Source organism: Anolis sagrei, chromosome 1 (assembly GCF_037176765.1).
Source record: "Anolis sagrei isolate rAnoSag1 chromosome 1, rAnoSag1.mat, whole genome shotgun sequence".
NCBI lineage: Eukaryota > Metazoa > Chordata > Lepidosauria > Squamata > Dactyloidae > Anolis > Anolis sagrei.
Genome location: NC_090021.1, coordinates 298,523,136 through 298,548,888, shown reverse-complemented (window position 1 = coordinate 298,548,888; position 25,753 = coordinate 298,523,136). Strand labels below are relative to the sequence as shown.

Below are 25,753 nucleotides of genomic sequence, written 5' to 3'. Positions count from 1 at the left end.
GATGGCATATGTTCTGTATCAGAAACTAGAGCTGATGTGGTCTATTCAATGCTATTTTCTGAATCTGCACCCCAAACAACCAAACTGAATCTAAAGTTGACCAAAAACGGATTAATAACCCTTTTGGCACTATTGTTGGAGAGTGGTCCCAGGAACCACTGACCTAAACCTTATACTCATAGCCAAGATAATTTTATATGTAGTATTTTAAAATTATCTTGTCCATAACCAAGTTAGGATACAATGAACATTCAGAAAGCAAATGCGTCACTATCCCAGTGTGACCAAGTCTGAATTTTGAAGTATTTTGAATTTCAGAATAATAACAACAATTTTATTTCTATCCTGCCCCATATCTCCAATGGGACTTGGGAGCAGCTTACAACTGTGTACATTACACAACAAGAATCAAAATAAAACAATGATAGTAAAACAATAAATCAATTACCAATTTAAATAGCATGAAGGCACAAGTAACTAAACAATCCATAAAAGTTCTTCGGCTATGGAACGCCCTTCCTAGGGATATTAGATAGGCCCCCTCCCTCTTAACATTTCCCCAAAAGGTTAAAACCTGGCTTTTTGAGCAGACATTTGCAAACTCAATGTAACAGGCAATGATAGAACATGGAACAACTGATGATGCAACTGAATAGTGATTTCAGTAAAGCGACATTAAGGATGTATGATTTTATTGACTTTTTACAAAACTATATTTTATATGCTATGTTTTTAATTGTATTTTATATGTTTGGGGGCATCGAACTGTGCCGAGTATAAACCGTCTTGAGTCGCCTTCGGCCTGAGAAAGGCAGTATATAAATACGGTAAATAAATAAAAGTAAACAGAACATATCATAGAATCATAAAGTTGGAAGAGACTTTGTGGGCCATCAAGTCCAATCCCCTGCCAAGAAGCAGGAAAGTTGCATTCAAAGCATTAAGTTAAAAAACAGACATCGTTCTTTATAACCAGAATTATATGGTATAAAACAATTTAAACATCACCACCACTACTCTGGTTAACGAATTCTAGACTATGAGATGCGCTACCTGTAATGCCCTGGACGTTGTTAATCAAGCCAGAGAGTGTTTGAGGACCTGGACATCTGTAGGGATACCAAGGTTCTTGTTTATAAAGCTATTGTTCTCCCAACCCTGCTATTTGCCTGTGAGACGTGGACAGTCTACAGACATCACATGCAACTCTTGGAATGATTCCATCAGCACGGCCTCCGGAAAATCCTGCAAATTTCTTGGGAAGACAGGTGGACAAACGTCAGTGTGCTGGAAGAAGCAAAGACCACCAGCATTGAAGCGATGGTCCTCCGCCATCAGCTCCGTTGGACCGGCCACGTTGTCCGGATGCCCGACCACCATTTCCCAAAGCAGTTGCTCTACTCCGAACTCAAGAATGGAAAACGGAATGTTGGTGGACAGGAAAAGAGATGTAAAGATGGGCTCAAAGCCAACCTTAAAAACTCTGGCATAGACACTGAGAACTGGGAAACCCTGGCCCTTGAGTGCTTCAGCGGGAGGTCAGCTGTGACCAGCAGTGCTGCAGAATTTGAAGAGGCACGAATGGAGGGTGAAACAGAGAAACGTGCCAAGAGGAAGGCGTGTCAAGCCAACACCGACCGAGACCGCCTTCAACCTGGAAACCAATGCCCTCACTGCGGAAGAAGATGCAGAGCAAGAATAGGGCTCCACAGTCACCTACAGATCCAACGCCAGTACACTGATCCTGGAAGACTATCCCACTCAGTCAACGAGGGATTGCCTAAGTAAGTAAGTAATCAAGTCAAACTCTGACCTATCTACAAATCCCATGGTCAGTGTAGACCAGGCATGTGCAAACTTGGGCCCTCCAGAAGTTTTGGACTTCAACTCCCACAATTCCTAACAGCCTACCGGCTGTTAGGAATTGTGGGAGTTGCAGTCCAAAACACCTGGAGGGCCCAGATTTGCCCATGCCTAGTGTAGACTCATATAATGCAGTTCAATGCAAATAGACTGCATTATATTCACCTTTTGTTGTTTATTCGTTCAGTCGCTTCCAACTCTTCCTGACCTCATGGACCAGCCCACGCCAGAGCTCCCTGTAGGCCGACACCACCCCCAGCTCCTTCAGAGTCAAGCCAGTCACTATATTCACCTACACTTCCCATATAATGCAGTTTCAAGCTGTATTAGATGGCAATGTAGATGGGCCAAGGAAACATCTGGAAAAGATTTGACAGGATTTGGGGTGGGAAGGGAGTGGCAAATATACAGAGAGGCTCCAATCAGTTGGGATAGGACTCATGAACTGGGCTGCCACACGAATGAGGAGAATGAGGGGCCTCCACTTCGCAAATGGAGGCCCCTCAACCCAACCGGGGCCGAGAGAGGGAGCGAGAAGGGAGCGAATAACGCCCCTTTTCTCCACAGAGGCTCTTAAAGTAGAGCCTTTTGAGAGGAAGCGCCTTGAGGCCGCGGAAGTTGACAACACCGAGCTCGACTCACCCGTCTGTTTTTCCCGGATGCCGGCCGCCATTTTTTCCTCGCCGCCTCGTCCGGCCCCGCCCCCTTCTTCAGGTCCCAGCCAATCCGCTTCGGGCAGACGTGGCGTCTCGGCCGATGTGGCGCGGTGGGCGGAGCCTCCCCTTTGTGGGCGTGGCTTCCTTTCTGTGGGCGGAGCCTCTGAGTAGGACTCTTCGTCTCCATGGCGCCATGACAGAGTTTGGGAAGAAGGAAAGGAGGCCTGAGGAGGGCTTCTTATCAACGGAGGGAAGACAGGTGGTCCTCCTCCGTCGGGATTCTTGAGAAACAAACTGTTTGGGGATCTTCTTTTGTGTAACTTTTGTGTAACTACAGCAGGCCTGGGCAAACTTGGGCCCTCCAGGTGTTTTGAACTTTAACTCCCACAATTCCTAACAGCCAGTACAAAATTGTGGGAGTTAAAGTCCAAAACACCTGGAGGGCCCACGTTTGCCCAGGCCTGATCTACAATCACTGTTGAATTCATATAGATTGGTACCAGTTTAACTGTCATGGGCATAGACATTGAGAACTGGGAAGCCCGGGCCCTTGAGTGCTCCAACTGGAGGTCAGCTGTGACCAGCAGTGCTGTAGAATTTGAAGAGGTAGGAATGGAGGGCAAAAGAAAGAAACGTGCCAAGAGGAAGGTGCATCAAGCCAACCCCGTTCAAAGATGGGCTCAAAGCCAAACTTAAAAACTCTGGCATAGACATAGAGAACTGGGAAGCCCGGGCCCTTGAGCGCTCCAGCTGGAAGTCAGCTGTGACTAGCAGTACTGTAGAATTTGAAGAGGCACAAATGGAGGGCAAAAGAAAGAAACGTGCCAAGAGGAAGGTGCATCAAGCCAACCCCGTTCAAAGATGGGCTCAAAGCCAAACTTAAAAACTCTGGCATAGACATAGAGAACTGGGAAACCCGGGCACAAATGGAGGGCAAAAGAGAGAAAGGCGCATCAAGCCAACCCCGACCAGGACCGCCTTCCACCTGGAAACCAATGCCCTCACTGCGGGAGAATACTCTGATTTCAATTGAATTCTTATCTCCAAGTTTTTCTGCATCTCTTCTTGTATGTTTCTCCAATAGCATTTTGCAGTTTTATAGGAACACCACATGTGGTAAAAGTACCCACGTTTCACATTTCCAGCATTTATCTTTTGTATTTTTGTAACATTTTGACAGCTTTTGAGGTGTTATGTACCATTGGTACATTATTTTATACCAGTTTTCCTTCAAACCATATGCATATGTATATTTTAATTTGTTCTTCCATATTTTTCCCATTCCTCCAGCTTAACTGGGTTTCCAACATTTGTTGCCCTTTTAATTATGGTCTTTTATTTGTTCTGTTTCTGTGGACCATTTTAATAATGTATTGTATATCTCTGTAATGTTTTTCTTTTCTGTCATAATTCTATTTCCCCAGTCAGATTCTTTTTCTTATAAGCCTTCTACCTTATCTTTGTTGAAATATTCATTTAATTGTCTATATTAGAACCAGAACTCCAGTTTTCTACATGGCTGCTGTTTTCAAAATGACAGTTGCAGCATTTTGGGAGAAATGCTGTTACTGCAATGGTCTTTTCCACTATGGAGGCATTGCCTCTAAGCTCCAGTTTTCAAAATTGAGTTTCAGCTTACCAGAAGACATAAAATTGTGTATCTCCTAATTTTCTCCTTGTCATTTATCCTTACTAACAACCTTGCCTTTTAAGTTTGTCAGAGAAGGGCAATCATGACAGGTTGATTAGACAATGTTGAAAAAAAAAACTGTTGGAGAAGGGGGTGGGGACTTAATGGCTCAACTGAAAAATAATCTTGGATCCTTCCATTCTGGCTGGGGCATGGGAGTGAAATCCAATTGTTGCAGATTGCTCCTCCTGGCCATCTCAAGAATTTAACCTTCAATTCCTGCTTTTTCCTTCTTTATCCATATTTATTTACAATTAAATTTTGCTATTAATTAAACTGAGAGATTGTGGGACAGGATTTAAAAAACTGAAGGAGAGGGGAGAGGCAGTAATGGGAAAAAATGAAAAAGAACACTGTCCTGCCAGTGGACATTGGTGATGGGATTCCTCCTTCGTTCCATCCCACGGATTCCTTGCACCTTTTCCTCAGAACTGTTTTCTAATTTACTTTCAATCAATATTTTCTCTGATGCTTTCTCCTTAAACAATTCTCTTTTAAATTGGACAAAGACTAGATTATTTCAAGATTTTTGATCCACCTTCTAGTGGCACAGCCACAAAGATATCCTTCCTACAATAATAGTATTAATGCTTTTAGTTGTACTCTCTTGCCCTTTGCTACCTACTGTACTTATTTTATACTGAGGGAGTTTAAACACATCAGGTTAATAGGGCAGGAGAGAGAAAAAACTGGAGAGGAGGAGTCTTAAGAATACGAATGGAATAAGACGGGCTCCTGCCAATTGAATGGTCACAGCATATGGGGATAAACGCAGTTGTGGATTGCTCCTCATGCCATCCCGAGAATGTGTGGTGGGTATGGAGTAGGAGGGTTTTCCATAGTGCTCTAGAACATTGCAAATGAGGTCTCAGAGCAGCTGCAAAACCCCTTTGTGTGATGCAAAGAGACCACTAAGAAGACTGGTCCTTGTAATATAAAAGTGTTTTTCTGGGATTCTTCAAGTTAGAATACATCCATAGGCTCACATTCATAGTATTGCCCTAAGCTGAAATCAATTTGTTGACACATAGCAATACAATACAATATAGCCACATTTTATTTAATAAGAAATCTAGCTAAAACTTCCATGGCCCAACTATGATGTTCTCCTTGTAGCAGAATTAATGTTGTGAAGATGGCTCTCCTGTCATAAAGTGCCCCAAATGAAATAATACCATTGTCCACCAGAAGTGAATTTGAACCTCCTGTAAAGAAATAAGCCCAACAGCATTTGAAAGCATATATTTTAATACTGTTAACTAAGTAAGTTCTTAAGTTATTGCACTGTATTGATACATACTTATGACAGTTCTCCCATATAATAGTGCTACAATAAGAACAAACAATAGCTACAACAGGCTTCAGGAAATAACAGTTTTAACACGAAACATAATATTTACAAACTTGTGACTGTACATGAAAAACTCTGAACTACTGTTATATAATGCTAAAATTTCCATTTTCCCTCCCGGATATTTGTTTTCCTACTCTGCTTTGTTTTTGTCCAGTCTGTGCTGTTTAAATTGAATGTGTCAACTTTTAAATGGTTTGATAAAACGTACATACAGTGAAGTCCCCTTAGGTACCTGAGCTCCCATAAAGAATACTGTTGCCCTGAACTGAGACACATGAGCTGAACGGCATAGTGTCATTGTACTTGTGGGAATAGTGCAAGTGGAAAGGGAGACAATCCCATTTCTTCCAACATGCCTTAAATCTATTTCAAAGGGCTTGAAACTCTCTGGAGCACATCTTTGACCCCAGAGAAGGCTGCATGCGAGATGAGCCCCAAAGGCTCTGGACTAAAACTGGGGAAAGGGCTGGTTTAAGTTAAATTGTCATATTCCCCCATCCGCAAAATGTTTTGGGGGCAGACTTTGCCATTAGTGTTTAAAAAAGGTATTTTGGGCATGTGTCAGGGTATGATGGTGAGAAGGCACATTTTGTTCATTCTGCCATATTCCTTGCTAAATATAATTTTAAATGTAAGGGTTTATCCCAGCTTCATGGGACTTCTCATCTCTCTGATATTTTGCCAGTTCAAATGGAAATTATAGGAGCTACTCTTTAGCTTTAGGAATTAGTATGGGGTGTCTTGATTTACATTGGGTTGGACTTCTTATGCAAATTAAGACTGACATAAATGGGACAAGCTAGTTGGGGATTGCATTCCAACAGAACTGAAGTAGTCATAAAGTTAGCAGTTTTAGTCAACCTACCACCAATTTAAAGAGATTTAAAACAAAAAAAACCCATCAGTTTATATTTTTCATACTACAGAAATCCAGCACTGCTTGAGAAGATCTCAGGCTCTCATCTCAATTTAAGCAAGTGGAGAAAAACCCCTTGCTATTATTATTGTTTCATGTGATCTGCTTTATTGTCGAACGCTTTGTTTTGTTTATTTTGAATTGTTTTAGTCTACTGTTATTTTGAACTGTTTTCGTCTATTGTTGTATTTTATGGTATTGAATGTTTGCCTTTCATGTTATGAACCTCCCTGAGTCCCCATGAGGAGATATGGCGGGATAGAAATAAAGTTTTACTAACTACTTCTAGCCTAATCAAAGCCCTCTAGTGTCAAGTGTTTTCCTCACTCATATACTGCTCATTCTAAGCAGGTAAAGGAAATTCCTTCCTTCTTACACCAAAACATTCTTCGCATGGCTGAAATTGTCATTTATATATTTATGCAGAGAAGCCACCTGTACTTGCATTGTGCTTTTCCTCTTCCCTGACCCATTTTTTTTTGTTCCCTGTCTTTTAGAATGCAAACCTGCAAGCATGAACTACCCTTTTTATTGACTGTGTTTGCCATTCTAGAACAGGGCTTCTTAAACTTTTGATACGCATGAGTCCTTTCCACCTGAGAAATTTTTACGTGACCCCAGGTATATAAAATAAGAATAAAAATAAAACATTTAATAAATCAGCATTCACAAGGCTTGCTAGATAGGCTGGTTTTCCTTTTCGTGGAGTCCAGGTGAAGCATTTTTTGCAGAATCCACTGCAAACACTGCACATTGTTGCTAACAGATTTGTGTAAATGTTGCCAATTTTTGTAGACCTCAACATTGAGCTAAGGTGGTGGTTCTCTCCAGGTGTTTTGGGCTACGACTCCCAGAAATCCCAGTTTATCAGCTGTTAGGATTTCTTGGAGTTGGAAGCCAAAACATCTGGGGATCCACTGGTTGAGAACCACTGAGCTAAGGGGAACCCATGAGGGGTCGGGACCCACAGTTTAAAAAGCTCTGTTCTAGAAGACTAGAATATTAGAAGTACATGATAAAACTATTTTTAAAGAAATATTGATTGTAATATGTTTTCTTAATTTCTTCTGATGAACTTTGATCTCATCTGAATTATACACAATCTGAAATAAATGTATTTTAAATTGACCCTTTTATTGATATGACCGATTTTAATGTATGTTTTAATTCTACATTTAAATAGTTTTATGTTTTTATCTATTGTATTTTAACTCTATCTTGCATACCGTCTTGAGAAGACCAAGGTAAGAAATAAAATCTATATATTTTTTATTGTTATTATTAGTAAGCGTCTTGCCACGGCTGTCAGTGTGAGTTGATCCCTTGTGGGTGGTTTGTTTAATCTCAAATGTGTATTCACCCACATGTAAGTGCCACTAACAAGTTTTTTCTTAACTTCTGAATAAACATGTAAAGACTTGCTGTTTAAAGTAAATATACCAAGTACTAGAATGTTATATTCAAGATTATAAGTGATACACCTTAAGTGGTTAAAGCAAGTTTACGTCTGAATTTTAAAAGTACTTCATGTGTTTAATTTTGTCTACACTACACACAATGGTGGAGATCCAAATGTGTGATAAATTTAAAGTTCTATACTATGTAATGATTGCTGTTTTTATTTCACCTAAAAGGTGTAAATAGTGTCCCTGAACCTCTGTAAAGAACAGTCCTCCAGAGGGGTAAGGAGAGAAGTACAAGATCCAACTTGCTTGATCAGAAGCAGTGCCGTTGTACTTTGAATCCAAGTCACTGCCAGGTGTTTTATAAATTATGTTTGATTATTCAATTAGGTTTAATATATCTACAATGTAATCAGAACTGTAGGGGAACTTCACAAATGAAGCCATATCAAGCTTTTAGATAAAGTACTAATACAAACGTTGAACTGTATTTTTTTAATATACTGAGTTGGAATAATCATAAATCTAACTTATTTCCTGCCCTCTTCAACAGTAACACCCAAAGTTTATGCATAATTGTTGAATTTTAGACTAGAACCTTTACATTGATTTGATTAACAGGTACTTATACTTTCTCTGTACAGAGCCTTTTTAAACTCTTTCATTTTTAACACAATATAGTTTTTGTATTTCCAAAGGAAAGGATTGGGATGGTTTTTGAACTGAAGCGTAACTAGAGTAGCTGGAGCATTTTTCTGCATCTATACAAAGCATTATAAAGCTTTATTACTCTTCTAAATATATTTTACAAAAGTCAAAACGAGGTAACATCCTGAGAATCCTTATTTTGTGTTTTTAATAGCTAGAATACCTCAAATGATTTTAGTATGTGAAATACTATCTACTACTATTGGTGCATAACACCAAGTCAACACTTCAAAAAAACATGTCTTCCCAAATTTAGTAAACACAGAAATTTGCCCGAATTTTTGGTTTATGATTAATTACATATAATATGAAAGTGAAGTACTGGACGGAATGCTTAACTAGTAACTTGCTGGAGTATGTCACATTGTTGGGCTAAGACTGAGATTATGGCTGTTAGTTACCAAAAAAATACAGTAACGCAAGACTTTTTCAAAAGCTTTGTTTGTTCACCATTTTGAAACAAAGTTCAAAATGGCTAAAATCAAGCCATTCCCATGATCATGCTGTAAACCTGTGAGGATGAATGTGTCTATTATCCAGCAGCAGTTAGCAAGCTTCTTGTGTGCTTTTATCATTTAGTTTCTTGAGCCCACTGTAGTAGCCACTACACTTCTGATGGCGGAATCAAGAGTTCTTTTAAACTTCGTGTAAGATTTTGTTATTGGAAGCTCTAAGCAGTTGAGCTGTCTCTTTCCAATGGGGCACTTTATATGTAGAAACTTAACTGAAGGCTCAGGATCAAAACCGACAGGTGGAATACTGCAGGTGCCAGTTGCAAACAGTAAGATGTCCTCTAGTGTTACACCTGACTCACCACCTAAAGCAAGAAAAATTAAGGAGATTGGATTAGTTTTTACAAGAGATTTCACATTCTGTAGGAAGTAATTATAAACTGAGAACAGTCAATCATTAAATGTGAATATGAAGCAACACTAAAATGGAAAGAAAGCCTATTGTGGCATTTCCATAATATAAACTTAAGCCAGTGGTTCTCAACCTTCCTAATGCCGCGACCCCTTAATACAGTTCCTCATGTTGTGGGGACCCCCAGCCATAAAATTATTTTAGTTGCTACTTCATAACTGTAATTTTGCTACTGTTATGAATGGTAATGTAAATATCTGATATGCAGGATGTATTTCATTAACTGGATCAAATTTGGCACAAATACCCAATACGCCCAAATCTGAATACTGGTGGGGTCCTGTGGGAATTGATTTTGTCATTTGGGAGTTGTAGCTGCTGGGATTTATAGTTAACTACTACAATCAAAGAGCATTTTGAATTCCACCTACAATGGAACTGAACCAATCTTGGCAAACAGAACTCCCATAACCAACAGAAAATATTGGAAATGTTTGGTGGACATTTGAGTTTTGGAGTAGTAGTTCACTTACATACAGAGAGCACTGTGAACTCAATCAATGATGGATCTGGACCAAATTTGGCAAAAATACTCAATATGCCCTAATGGTGGAATTTGGGGAAAATAGACCTTGACATTTGGGAGTTATACAGTTCACCTATAATCACAGCAAGAGGAGGGCTTTTGGTGGGAGAATTCTCTGTTTCCAAAAAGGAAGAGAAGGACAGGCAGAGAGATCCTCAGCCTTCTCTGCCAAAGGGGTTCCTAAGACCATCAGAAATATGTTTTCTGATGGTCTTTGAAACCCCCCATGAGGTCCTGACCCCCAGATTGAGAAACACTGACTTAAGCATTTTCAATTTGTAAATTTTTTAAAAATCCACACTCCTAGTTCATAGATATCTATGTGAACACCTCCCCACTTCCCCCTTACCTTCTGTCTCCTGCAAGTAACCCATCCAGAAATCCAGACTTCTGGCTTGATTTGCTCCTGGCCAACAGTAAATTGTGAAGAGATCACCAAGAAACTTTGCTGAAAGTCTTTCTGGCTTATGACACAGTATGCTACAGAACGCATCAGGATTCATCTGCATTTTTTCCAGAACACTAAGTGTTTTCAAACCTTGTTCAAAGCTGGGGGAGGAGAGATGTATAGAAAGAGCATCAAAAAGTACTTTGAGGCTTTTGTTCTTAAAAAAGCAAAAATAAAAACATTTTCCCCAGTTATCCTTTTCTTTTCTTAATAACTCTTTAAATTCTTAAAAAACAATAATTCTCTGGTTTGCCTTACATTTGCTGGAGTGATTAAAACTGATTTTAAAGACACATTCCTGCAACAGGAGCTAGTCAGAATACCTGTACTGACGATGGTGCTGAATCTTTCTAACTACCATATAATTTTCCAGATTTACTGAATTCCCTTGCAAGCTGCTCAACACAGTAAAAGAAAGCTGCTTAGTCCCCTCTCATCAGTTTCATTTTTTTTCAATATTAAACATTTTAACTATATTTTAGTTCTCAACCAAACATTTTTTACCAAGACATTTCGATAGTTATAGGTATATGCAATTTTAACTCAACACTGTAAAATTTGTATTTCCAATATAGACAAATCCAGAGGAGAAAGCAATCTGGTGAAATTATACAAGCAGAGTATCATTTACCCAGTTTAATGGTAAAGTGATGAAACTAAACAGAAAAAAAGATATAGCAAGAGGTTATTCAGCAAACAAACCTTTCAAGTGGTAAGAGAGTTCTCTTGATGACATGGTAATTCAATATCTCATCCACCAATATATCCTTATCACCTAGAGCTGTTACAGGTCTCAAACATCCAATAGTGGCAAGATATTCAGAACATTCACTTACTGCTGATTCTAAGCTGCTTAAAGTTGTGGCAGATTTTATCTACAGAAGTAAAAACATTAATGAGCCTAACATATTAAACATCTGGATAAATTTAAGAGTCTTGCTCTGCTCATAAACAAACATCTTGGAAATGCAAAGAGACAAGGTGACACGTTTGAGATCAGGCAGGCCCCATCTCTTCTTGTCTTCAGAAAAAAGGTACAGACATGGCTCTGCACGCAAATGTTTGCAGAATAAATTATTACAGTTTCGACATGATCTGAACAAGGATTATGAGTAAGGATTATGGATGAATGGAATCATGCACTTTAAATGTTTAAATTTGTTTTTATTCTATGTATTTTATTTGCTTATTGTTTTAATTTTTTTTTAGTTTATGGGATATGTTTTATGACAATGTTTAAGCAGCATTGAATCTTGCTGGAGTTGTAAGCCGCCTTGAGTCCCCCTACAGGGTGAGAAAGGCGGGGTATAAATGGAGCAAATAAAGAAATAAATGCATAAATAAATTTTATAGCTTTTTACTTCATTTACTTACAAAGACTAATATCTCCATTGCCCACCTTCTTCACAATTTAGGTATTAGAAAACTATTATGTGAGGTATTTTGTAACTCCTCAAAGATAAATTGTCTCTGTGCAGTTGTCTACGTGTTCCTTTTGCTTCATTCATATTACTATCACCTTATTTTTCATTGGTCAGCAACACTTATTGTCTTTAAGATGTTTTAATTCAATATGTCCATATTTTGTTTGTAGCTATAGTTTCAAATAAAAACAAGTTTACCTAAAAAAAGCTAAAGATGATAAATGGGACAATCATTTCAAGTTCATAAGTGCCTTGCCCAAGTACTTTTCTACATGCAAGTGGGTTACAACCCAAGAGGTAGTGGATTGCTCCTCTGCACCCTCAAGAGAATGGCATTACTACCACTTGATATACACATGATACTTAATGCTATAAAGCAGCAAAATATTTTTATTGAGGCACAAATATTAAGAAAAACAAAAAGACAATTGTTGGTTGTGTATGTAATCATCCCCTTTGCCAAAATAAAAGTGCTGTGCAACCCACTTCCTCCAGCAATACCTAAATAGGCAGGAGTTCAGTTATGTGCAAATCCAGTACCACACTCTCTCTGATTAAATACAACCATATTTAATCATCTGTGAAAGCAAGTAAACTCAAAGGTCAAGTGTCTTTTTAAAATTTGCCTACAGATAAGAAACCTTAGTCATTTTCACTATGGGCAATGCACAGGAGAAGTACTCCCACCCCAACATTAATTCACTTTGTGCCATTGTAGAACAGTTCTGCATACTTATACAAAATTACTTTCTCTTTCCTATATATGTATGAATAATAGGACTATATTATTATGTCTTTGACCTATAAAGCTTAATTACAATACCTCCATTTTGCACATTATTGTGTGTATCTTCGGTGTCTCCATTTTGCACATCTATTATTGTGTGTGTGCACATGTACCTTCAAGTTGCTTGTTGATTTATGGCAATCCCATGAATTTCCTAGGGTTTTTCTTGAGCAAAGAATACCCAGAGGTATTCCCTTTCAGCTTCTTTTCCGCCCACCCCTCTAAGCAACCTTGCAATAATTTGCATCTATATCCTGTACATACTAACTCCAAATATGCCATACTAATAGCAGTGAGAATTACTTCCAAGTAATGTGATTAGGGCAAGGGAACTGCTTTTCACTTTGATCTTGTACAGAGGCAGCAAATAAATCTTGAATCGATGCAACTCTATAGATGAGTGCAATGTATTAACAGAAATCCTATGTAATGCAGAGGCTAGGAATATGATATGATTTTGTTGTAGAGATGCTGAAGATGCTGAAACAGTTCATGATTTTTCATACTTTGGGTCAATTTTCAATCAGAGTGAAGACTGCAGTTATGATACTGGAAGTAGACTGCAACTTGGAAGGGCAGCTATGAAGAAACTAGACAAGATCTTGAAGTGTAAAGATATATCACTGAATATTTTGTCCATGCCATTGTGCTTCCCATTTCTGGACATCAACCCCTTAGTGAAACATACCAAAGACAGAATGTATATTGTTAGATTTCTTTTCCAAGCCAGGGACTGGAAAAGTTGACGATTGAGGGCAAAATGGATGGAGCCTGAGGGAGGCTTATTCTACAGAGAAACATATTTTCTCAGGGCTTATATTCACCTCCCAGCAGAAATCCTAAATATCAATCCAATTCAACAGTGGTTATTCACCAGCAGTTCCTTCCAAACTTACAACTGAGACAATTTTGCCAACAGAAATGAGCAAAAATCACCATATCCAGCTGAGCAACTCTGATAGATATTTGGCCAAGAAGACTCTCCAAGTACTGATACAGTAAGATGACTATTCATGCAATCAACTTGTGTCAATTTTTATTTGCTTTCTTAACATTTGTGATACAGTAAAACACATTTTACACTTATGCTGCTGAATATCCTGTGTACATCAAATAATAATGCATGTTCAAACTATTCCGATTCCAGGTTTAAACAGCAAAATGAAAAATTAAAGGTTAGGTCAATGCTTCTGCAATAATATGTACTCGCTTCTAACAATAATATCATCTTTGCTGTTGGTAGCTTACCTTCTCTATTGTTAGCAAAACATCCACATCTGCAACATCCTCTACAGTTGGTTTCACATTCTCTGTGCCATAAACAAGGCAATAAAACAATGTTTTGGAGAAGAAGCCAGGAGATGGACCTCCATGAACCAGAGAAACTGCAATCATTTTTCCAGCTTCATAATAAAGATTATCTTGAAGAGCTGAAAATACAAATAATGTAAGACAACTATTATGTTTACAAATCAAAGTGGATATGAACCCACATTGATACAATTACTACAATATTTTGGATGTTGTCTTTGGATATATGACATCAGAAATCTACGCATAAGATATAAAACCAGAAGTCCTCATTTGCCCTTAGCTTTTGATACTCACAAACATACCATCACTAAATAAGGAAATTCAGTATTTATAGAAGAGTAAACGATGATAAGTTTACCTATCATGGATTTATTTACTTTTTAAAGCCATCTCAACTGCTGGCCTAAATGAAACAGCAGTTATGGGATACAAAGACTGTGTTGTAAGTTTCTACTTACATTTACTGAACCTTTCCATTCTAACTGACCCATCTAGCAAGAAATACTGATAAGCTTGCTCTAGAAATAAAATGGTAACATTACATGTACAGTACTATGAACCTATTAGAGAATGCAGAAAAAATGAGTTGTTCCTCCAATCCATATTTTACATATTTACAGAATAATTTTACCTTGAGAATCAAAAGATAAATTCTTTGATAAGTTGCCTTCAAAGAGTGATGACTTCTGAAGGTGAAGCATCAATAATTGGAAAAAATCTTCCTTTGATGAAAGACAGCTGGACATCTTTATTTCAGTTCCGCTGTTTATGTACCTTACTTCAATAGTATTGGCAGGATTGAAGCTTCTCTTTTGAAATCCTTTTAAGGCACTATTCCAGATGTCTTGTCTGTTGATATTTAATCTTGTTGGCTTGATATTAATTTGTGATCTTAATTCCCTCAGAATATTCGAGACTTCTCTTTTCTGCACTCCGAGTTGCCTTTGCAATATGAAAACAATATTTTGGTTACTAAAGCATTTAATAGGTATGTGCCACAATAATTCTTAATCTGTGTAATCAGCTTCTATAAAATTTACACTGAAACTTTAAATTGCTTGATAATGCAAAGCTTTTGGAGTATGAATTCATCTGCAGATATCTGATAGCAATTCACTATTTTTAAGTTACACAGTACAAGCAATCATCTGCATGACAGTGACAGATTAGAGTCAAATCAAAAGCATGTTTATAAGTTACTAATTTTGTCTCGCTTTTCAAATGCATTTAATAGTCTGCAACACAATGACAACAAAAGGAAACACAGTTTGTTCCTGTGGGTGGAATATATCTGGAATTCTATCCACAGATGTCTCTACTGGTAAAAGACCTAAGGAGAAATGGATATGAAACTTTCACCAATTTTTCTGGCAATTGCTTATGTATCCTTGAAATCTCTTCCAGAGGGTACTGGAATCTCACTCAAAAGGGGGAAGCAGAACTGGGGAAAAAACTTACTGTCCCCTTCCTTTGAGATCTTCCTTCTTGGTATCATGGTTCCACCCCCTTGAATAGAAGCCACCTTTCTGTTGGCAGAAATTTATCTTAAGATCCAAGCCTAGCATTTCTAATCAATGGAACAGATCTAAAGAGGCACAGAGCAATATCCATAAACTTATTTGATATTTGGCTCTCTGTTCCCCACAAACATGACAAACAGTATTGCATAACAATGCACTTTGAAACGGTGAAAGGAATTGGATTGATATATGATGCAGAAAACAGCAGTTCAGTGTCAAAAATCCGTAAGGTAACTTACTAGCATAAATAAAACTTCAACCTTAAACCCATCATTTCAAAAACTGTAGAAACAGTTCTACTTACGATTTTCTTAGTGACAGATTCCTCACTGAAGGACTGATCCAGGAGGGTGAAGATATCAGTCTGTTATCAGAAGGGGAAAGATCCAGTTGTGAACAATGGGTAAAGGCATTGGAGTATATAATCTTTGGGGATCTGAAAGAAAGAAAACAGAACAGTTTTGATTTCTACTTTTGAGAGTTAGAGACGTATGCCAATGAATCAGAAACTGTTATGCATAAATATACAGGCATAAACATTTTATCACTGCAAACCTTTAGTCTGAACTAGTCATTTATTTCTGAAGCATAAAATAGACAAGTGTGGAGTTTGCAACAAAAATTCTTAACAAACAAGAAGTTCAAGCAAGACGAATCATTTGTAAATGTAAGAAATTGACAAGCATCTATTGGGTAGTTAATTCCCTTCTGCTGCTTTAGACTAAAGAAGGATTGCTGATAGAAGATGGCCTCAGCCATTATCTTTGGTAAGTTAGCTGCGTGAGCAATTGAACTTCCAGCCCTATGCTGTTTTCTTGAAGGAAATATGGGGGAAAGGGGCAATAACGGAGGTGGCTACAGAGGGAATTCCAGATTGTTTGGATGCTGCACAAACCTGGGGGCAACAGGCATAATTTCTTATATTCTTTACCAACAATTGATAAAAATTGCTGCAGTCAAGAATCCCAATCAAAACATGGCACAGGCAAAGACATAGCAACTGAAAAAGGCATTGACAATACTTGGTTTCTTTGTTCAACATGGTCACTGCATTGAGAATGGACAAATAGGTAAAATTTGTGAGATGACTGTTGGGTTTTCCACCTATTGGGTTGGCACTGCCTAGAAGCCCTTCAGAATAATTAGTAATCTCAGCCAAGAGAAGTGAGGTGGCTAAAGAACAGCTTCCTCCTCTGAACACTACACCCCCTTCTGACTGTTCATAGTGCTAGCTAGGGCTGAATAACATTTTGGATTGGTTAATTGAGATCTTGAAGTGATCTCATTATCCTTAACCTCTTTCAGGCCAGAAGCATAACTAAGACTAGCTTCAAACTAGTTAATATCCCCTTTTGTTAATTCAGCTGTCTAACTGACACCAAAGTGGCCATGGTAATTTGAGTTTCTGGTGAATGTGCCTCTTTGATACCATGAGAATCAGACAGTAATGCCTGCATGTTTTTTTACAATATTGAAGTGTTTGATGGCTGAGAGAATCTGAGCACTTGAGCCACCTCGGCATTTAATTTTAACTTTCTCCATCTCCACCTTCTCCCCAAAGGCATGCAGTGTGAAGAAAAGAGGGACACAAGGGAGGAGGAGAGTAGAGAAGAGGGAACTAAGAAAAAGAAATGTATTGCTACCTGAAAAATCTGAAAAAAGCATGGACCTTCTTTTTTGAAAGTGGAAGGGAAAAAGGGGGAAAACAGTAATTGAGAGAAAGACAGAGAAGCAGAATAGACAGTATTTTTCAGTGAGGCAAACTGAAAGAAGGAGGAGCAAAGAGGGAAATACTTTCTGAAGACATTGTCTTGTGTGGATGGCGACAGAAATGAATCCATACATTCAGATAGCTGATAAAGTAAAAACTTTTGGATTCCTTTTAATTGCACAAGAGAAAGGAGGAGATACTGTGCATGAATCTTAGGTATGCTATGGCTTATAGCAGCTTGTTAAACAGAGTTTTGATGTGTGAATGTAGCCACCGTTACTTCTATGTAGCCACAAGACAAGAGAAAAAAAAACATGCCTGATGAGGAAGCCAAGATGGGATCCAGGAGACTGTCTTGGGCATTTGGGTGAGGGATCTTCTTGCAAACCATCTCCAGTATCTGTTTTTTCTGTTATACTCAAAGAACGCTTTCTCCATTTCTTAATGTTCCCTGTATGATGAAATTCATAGTATCACTCTTGGAATTACTAAACAAGTTTCAATTAATTTAAGTCTCATTAGCAGACATTTCATACCATTTGATTTGGCAAGAAGGGTTCTGCATTCAATGCATTCCCAATTTTGCTCCCGACTCATCAACGAGGAACAAGCCAAATGAGTTCCACTGGAGCCGCAGTACTGACAGCGCTTTATTTCCCATTTACTAAAGGGAAAAAATGCATTTGAAATTCAGCTCAACGAATTGTCTGTGCAATAAAACAAGATTTAATATTATCAAGATATATCATTTTACATTTAAAAATCTGTCTTTCTGTTACAAGGACTATCAAAAAGTGTCTTGTGCTAATTATCAAAAGATAACACCACATGCATGCCACTGGAACAGAAGTAAAAGCAAATAACCAGCCCATTTGGGAAGAAAGGTCGCACTATAATAAAAATATTGGATTGGGTCCAAAGGTTCCATCCTGATAGGGTTTCTTCTAATGATAGAACCCTGTAATCAAGACTCAACACTTTATATGTTTTTAACCTGTTCTGTGTGTGCTATCTGCTTATGTGTTTTCATTGTTATGTTTATATGCAGCACTGAATTTTTGCTGGAATCTGTAAGCTGCCTTGAGTTCCCTGAGGGGTGAGAAAGGTGAGATATAAATGAAGCAAATAAATAGATGATACATAATCCAGACTATTTAGAGTTGCATTTATTCATACCTATCAGGCTCACTGTAATCTCTTCCATGTCGGCAGAGGCACCTTTTCATATCACAGTGTTGATAGCACTGAAGAAGGTCTTGGTATGCATTCTCTTCCAGTTCCCACGAGGCATCTCTGGAAAGAGTAAAGTGTTCATTTAGAATATTTCCAGTTCTATGTTTTTGCCTTGTTAAAATAGCCAAACACAACTGGAGCAGCAGGCCCATAAAACTATTTGGTATAATAAAACATTAATTTTCAGGAAGCACTTACCTTTCTGGAATATGGATGCCCATTCTCAACATTTCATTCTGGAATTTCTCTGTATTATTACATACTGGGCATCTAAAGAAAAACACTCCTGCACTCAGAGCTTGACACTGGATCCAAAAATGAGAAATAAGAGGGAAAAATAAATATTTATTCTAGGCGCACACAACAATATTCAATATTCAGGTAGCTACAATGACACTGAGTTTTAAAAGTTATCAAACCTATTGACATTATCACTTTGCTTTTGTAAATTCTTATTAAGAGCAAGAAATGAGTCCACACAAATATCATATGTGATGTGGTGCTGATAACATTTCTTGGTCTACAGAAGACCATTCATTGATCTACAGAAGAAGGTGGCAATGGGGCAAGCTGGACAACACCAGCAGCACAGGTAGCAAAGCAGAAAATTAGCCATGTTGTCTGTCATGACAGTTAAAAAGTAAGCCTTGTTTTGTCTTTGTTACTCCATTTGTGAATTATTGACCAGTAATTATTCCAAGTGGGAAACAATTTGTTGGAATATGACTCAAAAAAGTAAGAGTAGAACCCTTGTTCACCTGCTGTGACAATATTGCACTTTTGTATTAAGTTCATATTTTGGCATCGCAGATAAGGCAAGGTCTGCTGATGTACCCAGAATACCACACAGTTGAATTTCTTGAGCTCCATTTCAGTTACTTAAGTTTGCTGATGTGGACAACCAGAAATTGATCAATCCCACCAGGCCAAGTGTTGCATAATTTATTTCAAAGTTAGGTATGTGTCCACAGATTCACTGCACGCCCTCTTTAACTGTTCTAATATAGCTAGTGTAAACGTGACTTAATGCAACATGTAATGTTTTTGAACTTTGCATATCATCAGCTGGGAGTCTGGGTTTTCTACAGCTACGTGTTAGTATGTGAAATATTATTTTATCATGTGCTTTTGGGAATATATATATACACTAGTAGCACATCTCCAAGTGTTTATCTTTATGTAGTAAAAAAAATTGATAGCATGCACACAAAAATAATGTATCAGTAGATCTGGGGAACTACAAAATTTGCAGAACTACAAGAAATCATTAAGACAACTATGGAGAAGAACCCCATCAAAAGAAACTAGCCCAACTATAATATAGCAGTTCCACAGGAATGCTAACTGACTTTGGAGATTATTTTGGAAGAGAAAATGTCTGATTTGCACTAGTCTGTAACATTTAAAGTACAAAGCAACATTAAGAACTGAACTACTGTATACATAAGTGTTTCCCAAACGTTAGCTTTCCAGATGCTTTGGATTTCAGCTGCCAGAATTCCCAACTGTTGACCAAACTGGCTGTGTCTTTTAGGCACTGAAGTCCAAAATAAAGTTTAGTAACTGGTCTATGGTAGCATTTAATACATTTTTCTTTATTTTTAAAAACCGAGTGCTATAGTGACATTCCAGACATACCTGTAAGCACTCTCTATGAAACCAAGCATTTTTACAGCATGGACTTGTTAGAATATTGTATGAGGGTGCATGTTCAACCAGTTCCAAACATATTGTACATTGTGATGATCCATTAGCAGATGGCCGTTTTTGAGTAGGACGGTGTTTCCAACAATATGACCTGGAGTATATAGAGAATTTCATACAATCACATTTATTTATTTAATATCCTATCTTTCTGCTTGTACAAGACCAATCTCTAAAACACAGACTAAAGTAAATAAACATATACTGATAACAATCTGAGCGACACAATCTTTCATTATTTAAAAAAGCTTTTCAGAATTGAAAGAGAATTATGAAACATTCTGTTACGACGGCCCTTTGTACACTAGAGTCTGCTTCATGAAATAAATTTGGGTACACATATATAGCTTGTGTACAGACAGAAGTTTGAAGAGGCTGTTTAAAAAAATGCATGCGTGAATGAAAAGACCACAAGTTTGTAGTAAATAGGTCAATACAGAGCATAAATGAGATGATCAAGCCTTCAGGATTACACACTTTTAATAAACAAAGCTTAACAGGTAAAACACAAGAAATCTATGAAACTAGCTGATGAGGCTGCAGCCTATAAAAACACAAGACAAATTAAAAAATTTAACCTTTAAGGTGCCACCAGATTCTGTGTCCCTTCTGCTGAAACAAACAACACAGCCACCATTCAGAAATTAAATTAACATAATTCTACTGAAAGAGTTTTTAAAAACTTACGGGAAAGCACCCCTGAACTGGAAAATGCACCCTTTCTCAGCACCACATGGAAAGTGATAGCCTCGTTTGCATCTGGATGCCACACAACCAATTGAAGCACCTTTTTTCTTACAGATAGTGCATTTCTAAAAAGAAAATAATAAACACATTAGCCTAAGCAGCCCAGCAATCTTCTGATCTATCGTGTTTTGTTTTAAATTAAAAAACGAATTTCAATGCATACATTAAGCTCTATAATCATTTCCAGATTTAGAAACACGATACAGATTGTTGTTGTTGTTCATTCGTTCAGTCGCTTCCAACTCTTTGTGACCTCATGGACCATCCCACGCCAGAGCGCCCTGTCGGCAGTCACCTCCCCCAGCTCCTTCAGAGTCAAGCCAGTCACTTCAAGGATACCATCCATCCATCTTGCCCTTGGTCAGCCACTCTTCCTGTCTTTCCATTTCCCCCAGCATAACTGTCTTCTCTAAGCTTTCCTTTCTTCTCATGATGTGGCCAAAGTATTCCATCTTTGCCTCTACTATCTTTTCCTCCAATGAGCATCGGGCTTTATTTCCTGAAGTATGGACTGGTTGGATCTTCTGGCGGTCCAAGGCACTCTCAGAACTTTCCTCCAGCACCACAGTTCAAAAGCATCTATCTTCCTTCGCTCAGCCTTCCCTATGGACCAGCTCTCACAACCGTAGGTGACTACGCGGAATACCATTGCTTTGACTATGCGGATCTTTGTTGCCAGTGTGATGTCTCTACTCTTCCCTATTTTATCGAGATTGGACATTGCTCTCCTCCCAAGAAGTAAACGTCTTCTAATTTCCTGGCTGCAGTCTGCGTCTGCAGTAATCTTTGCACCTAGAAATACAAAGTCTGGGTTGCTGTAGGTTTTTTCGGGCTATATGGCCATGGTCTAGAGGCATTCTCTCCTGACGTTTCGCCTGCATCTATAGCTAGCAACCTCAGACATAGTGAGGTCTGCTGGAACTAGGAAAAAGGGTTTATATATCTGTGGAATGACCAGGGTGAGACAAAAGACTCTTGTCTGCTGGAGCTAGGTGTGAATGTTTCAACTGACCACCTTGATTAGCATATAATGGCTTGACAGTGCCTAGAGCAAACTTTTGTTGAGAAGTGATTATATGTCCTTGTTTGTTTCCTCTCTGTTGTTGTGCTGTCGTAAATTTAGTCTGTCATGGTCCCCACTTTTTCTCCTTCTATTTGCCAGTTATCAATCAATCCAGTTGCCATAACCTTGGTTTTTTTTATGTTTAACTGCAACACAGAATTTTGATACAGATACAGATAGTAAATTGACATCCAAGCTTAAAAGGAAGGAAAAGCATATTGGGCTGAACTGAAAAATAACTGCTCTAAACAAAATTGGACCTTATTTTTTGTTATCAAAATGAAATAGGTGGAAAAAACTCACCCACTTACCCAATTAGGTTTCAGTGTTTCCTGCAATGGATTCTATGATTAGCCAGCAGAATTCCAGAAATTTGTTTGACAATTGATTTCCTATTTATGAATCTTTGTTGTAACTGAATAGCAACATTAAGAGCCAGATTTGAAATGCCCAAAAATCTTGCACATGACACACAGCCATACATGTTTAGTATTTCTGTCATAGATGGTAGAACCTGTGGTAAGTTTTGAATTTGGGACTTGGAGGCACTGTTGTACAGCTGCTCCATCCCTCCCTGGCAAACCGAGAAGGCAGGCTACTATCATTTTACTCAGATAAGCTTTTAAAACAGAAAGGTTTTAAAGAAACAGGCTAAGCAATGCTGTATTTATTAATGGGAATGTTTTTAAGCTCTTCCTTTTTAAAAAAAAAAAAAACCAAAACAAACCTTTTTACAAAGGCAAATATTATTTTAATATTTTATTATTAAATTACTTTAATTCTATTTTAATATTTGCTTTTTTATGCTTTTTATCAATATCACTAGGAGTGTTAATATGGACTCTCAAATTGTGAGCCACCTTGGGAGAAACAACAATAGCCATTTCCAGTATTTCAAGGTTGGATTCATTTATTTGTCACACACACACACACACACACAGATATGAGTGTGTGCTAGTCCCACTGATGAGATGGGTGGTGTGTGGTTTTTTTGCTCTTTTTACTTCAAGCAATAAAAGAAAAAACACTAAACTCTTTGTTTACTGCACATGTATTTTTGATGTTCTGGAGTTTTTCATACTCTCACCCAAAATATTACATCAAATTAATGGGTCTACTATATATACATTTCTTAATTCAGTGTTACAAATACCTGGCTTGATGATGAAACCTTGCAAACTTTTAAAGAAAGCATCATCCTACTGCAATTCAGTTATAATATTAACTAGCACAATGCTTTAGCATATCTGGGCCACACTCCTCTGATTAAACAAGGTATACAAGATATATCCTTACCAGTCTTGCAGCTCGGTTAACTTCTTTCAGGATGTCTTCAGGTAAAAATCCATAAAAACCTTCTTCATCTTCACCTCTCTGCCAAATCCCACTAGACAATAACTATGATGGGAAAAAAGCTATATTGGCACAAATATCCTTGTATCAGCTGTGCATGACAGAAAACATGTTATTCAATCACTGAAGAATTTTGCATGTACTAATATATTGTGGGTAAATCCAATGAACTAACAGTTACAATGTACTTAAAAACTGAATTGTATCTGGTCATCTATCCCGTTGTTCTTTTGCACTATGATGACATCTTGTGCCCAATTAGAAATGTTAAAGGCTAAAGTAATGCAACCATTTTTGAATGACTCTACCACGGCTATTTCATTGCCTGGATTACTGAACAAGCATTCCTCTTGGGATCAAACTAGGAAACTGCTAAAAGTATGGCAGGCCTCAACTCTTGTTTCTCACTCAATTCCTCTATCATCTTCTTGTATACCAAATGGAGCAACTTGAAAAACAGTTATGGAACTGCTGTTCACTTGAGATGAACAGGGATTTAATAATAAACTTGTTCAGCATAATACTTTCTTTCTATGAAACACAAAGAGGGGAAAGCATTAAAGCAAAATTGGAAAACAAGATAAAGTGGAAACCCACAGAAAAGATTGGAAGTTAACTCCATTTTTATTTCATCTTTACTAACCATCAGCCATAGCCACCACTCACAAAGAGCTTTATATATGCTGATGACCTTGGCCTAATAACACAAGCAAAAGACTTTGAAGTACTCAAATCCAACGTATGAATGCCTTGAAAGATCTCTCCAGCTACTTCAAAGATAGCCACCTGAAGCCTAACCCTGTCAGGACACAAGTGTGTGCTTTGTACCTACGGAACTGTGAAGCCCACAAGACATTGAAAGTTACTTGGGAAGATCAAGAGCTTGAACACTGTTTCCATCCTAAATATCTTGGTGTTACCTTAGATCAAACATTAACATGGTTATCTTTGAAGTAGCTGGAGAGATCTTTCAAGGCATTAGTACGTTGGATTTGAGTATTTCAAAGTTTTTTGCTTGTGTTATTATTTATTTATTTATTTATTTATTTCGGGGTTCTTTTACCCCGCCCTTCTCATCCCGAAGGGGACTCAGGGCGGCTTACAAAAGCAAAGGCACAATTTGATGCCTGCATCACAGAACAATCAAACACAAAATTACATCAATTCACAGTTAACAACAATTCAAGCATTATACCCATAAAATCAATAAAACCAATACAAACCCAATTCCTCCTCCTACATGGTCAGCGTTCGCAAACTCATAGTTCTAATTTTCTTTCCACTTCGTCAATCCTGTTGGTCTTACTCGCCTGATTGTCTTATTTAATTGCCAGAGTGCCCAAAGGCCTGGTCCCATAACCACATCTTCACCCTCCTCCTGAAGGAGAGGAGGGATGATGATGTCCTGATTTCCCCCGGGAGTGAGTTCCACAGGTCAATTAGGCAAAGGTCATCAGCATATATAAAGCTCTTTGTGAGTGGTGGCTGTGGCTGATGGTTAGTAAGAATATTAAATAACACCACCTAGGGGTAAACCATTCTTTTGCCCCCTCCATCTACTTTTCCCGTCTAGCTGCGGTTTTCAAGGAGGGTCTGGACAGTTTCTGTGAAATCATAGCCCCGGGTATTATGGTAGACTTTATGCAGCATTTTTTCTATGTTGAACTGTGTCATAGGCTGCATTCAGGTCCACAAAAATGGTAATGATAAAATGATACAAATACTAACCTACTAACAATTTAAATGAAAATTGTAGAATTTTCTGCATAGATGCCCATGAGATTGTAGATACTGAATGGTTCTCCCCAGATTTCTTTCTTATTTGCATTCGGCCTTGGTCTTGAGAAAAATACCAAAATATGATAAAGGACCTTGTCCGTCTGAGATGTGTTACTAATGGTACAAATATCTTTATGAATACCTGTGTAGCCAATGCAAGGCTGGAAAGTTGAACTTTAAAAGTTGCAAGACACTTTTACAGATTTGAAATCTGAAGGAAGCATATTATTAATACATTTTCCAAATTACTTGGATTTAGGAAAATATCCCAGCGTACATTATTTTAAGGGCATACAGTGGGAGATCCTTGATGGTTTCTACTGGTCAAGAGTAATTAGCTCTCACAAATTAGCAGATTAATAGAAAGTGAAAGAAAACACTTACCACACAATAATAATGAACAGTGAGATTATAGTCCTCATAAGTCCTTTTTTCCCCATATTTTTCAGGACAGTTATCAGTCCGTTGACAGAGTTCACAAGCTAAAATTGAAAAACAATTTAAGACACATTGACTGTGAAGTATCCCTTTGAGGGATGTTGATTAGAGCAACCAGAACTACAAAATGTCACATGGAAACACACTATATATACATGCTACAGTTTAAGGGTGGGCAGTCTTAGTCAGGAT

At 37.9% G+C, this 25,753-nt stretch overlaps 2 protein-coding genes across 4 annotated transcripts in view; both read right to left on the bottom strand.

Moving 5' to 3' along the window:
• SCFD1 (sec1 family domain containing 1) overlaps positions 1 to 2,606 on the bottom strand; it is a 45,373-nt gene extending 42,767 nt beyond the window's left edge. The window contains exons 1-2 of one of the 2 annotated variants that reach the window (XM_067462866.1): positions 2,506 to 2,561; positions 1,054 to 1,255 (exon numbers count right to left, since the gene is read on the bottom strand). Coding sequence is in view for 1 of the 2 variants with exons in the window: in XM_060759691.2 (XP_060615674.2) it covers positions 2,506 to 2,536 (31 nt within the window). In the remaining variant the exon portion in view is untranslated. Of the gene's footprint in view, positions 1 to 1,053; positions 1,256 to 2,505 lie in introns of both variants that reach the window. The other variant, XM_060759691.2, reaches the window with a different exon arrangement.
• A 2,833-nt stretch (positions 2,607 to 5,439) lies between these two features.
• G2E3 (G2/M-phase specific E3 ubiquitin protein ligase) overlaps positions 5,440 to 25,753 on the bottom strand; it is a 35,342-nt gene continuing 15,028 nt past the window's right edge. For both annotated transcript variants that reach the window (XM_067462865.1, XM_060759708.2), the window contains 14 exons: positions 25,508 to 25,605; positions 23,288 to 23,389; positions 20,869 to 20,993; positions 20,116 to 20,275; positions 18,676 to 18,782; positions 18,421 to 18,537; positions 17,781 to 17,908; positions 17,563 to 17,695; positions 15,838 to 15,969; positions 14,645 to 14,955; positions 13,948 to 14,129; positions 11,191 to 11,363; positions 10,390 to 10,589; positions 5,440 to 9,407 (listed from right to left, as the gene is read on the bottom strand). In XM_067462865.1, the coding sequence (XP_067318966.1) occupies positions 9,166 to 9,407; positions 10,390 to 10,589; positions 11,191 to 11,363; positions 13,948 to 14,129; positions 14,645 to 14,955; positions 15,838 to 15,969; positions 17,563 to 17,695; positions 17,781 to 17,908; positions 18,421 to 18,537; positions 18,676 to 18,782; positions 20,116 to 20,275; positions 20,869 to 20,993; positions 23,288 to 23,389; positions 25,508 to 25,605 (2,210 nt within the window). In that variant the 3' untranslated portion in view covers positions 5,440 to 9,165. The remainder of the gene's footprint in view (positions 9,408 to 10,389; positions 10,590 to 11,190; positions 11,364 to 13,947; positions 14,130 to 14,644; positions 14,956 to 15,837; positions 15,970 to 17,562; positions 17,696 to 17,780; positions 17,909 to 18,420; positions 18,538 to 18,675; positions 18,783 to 20,115; positions 20,276 to 20,868; positions 20,994 to 23,287; positions 23,390 to 25,507; positions 25,606 to 25,753) is intronic.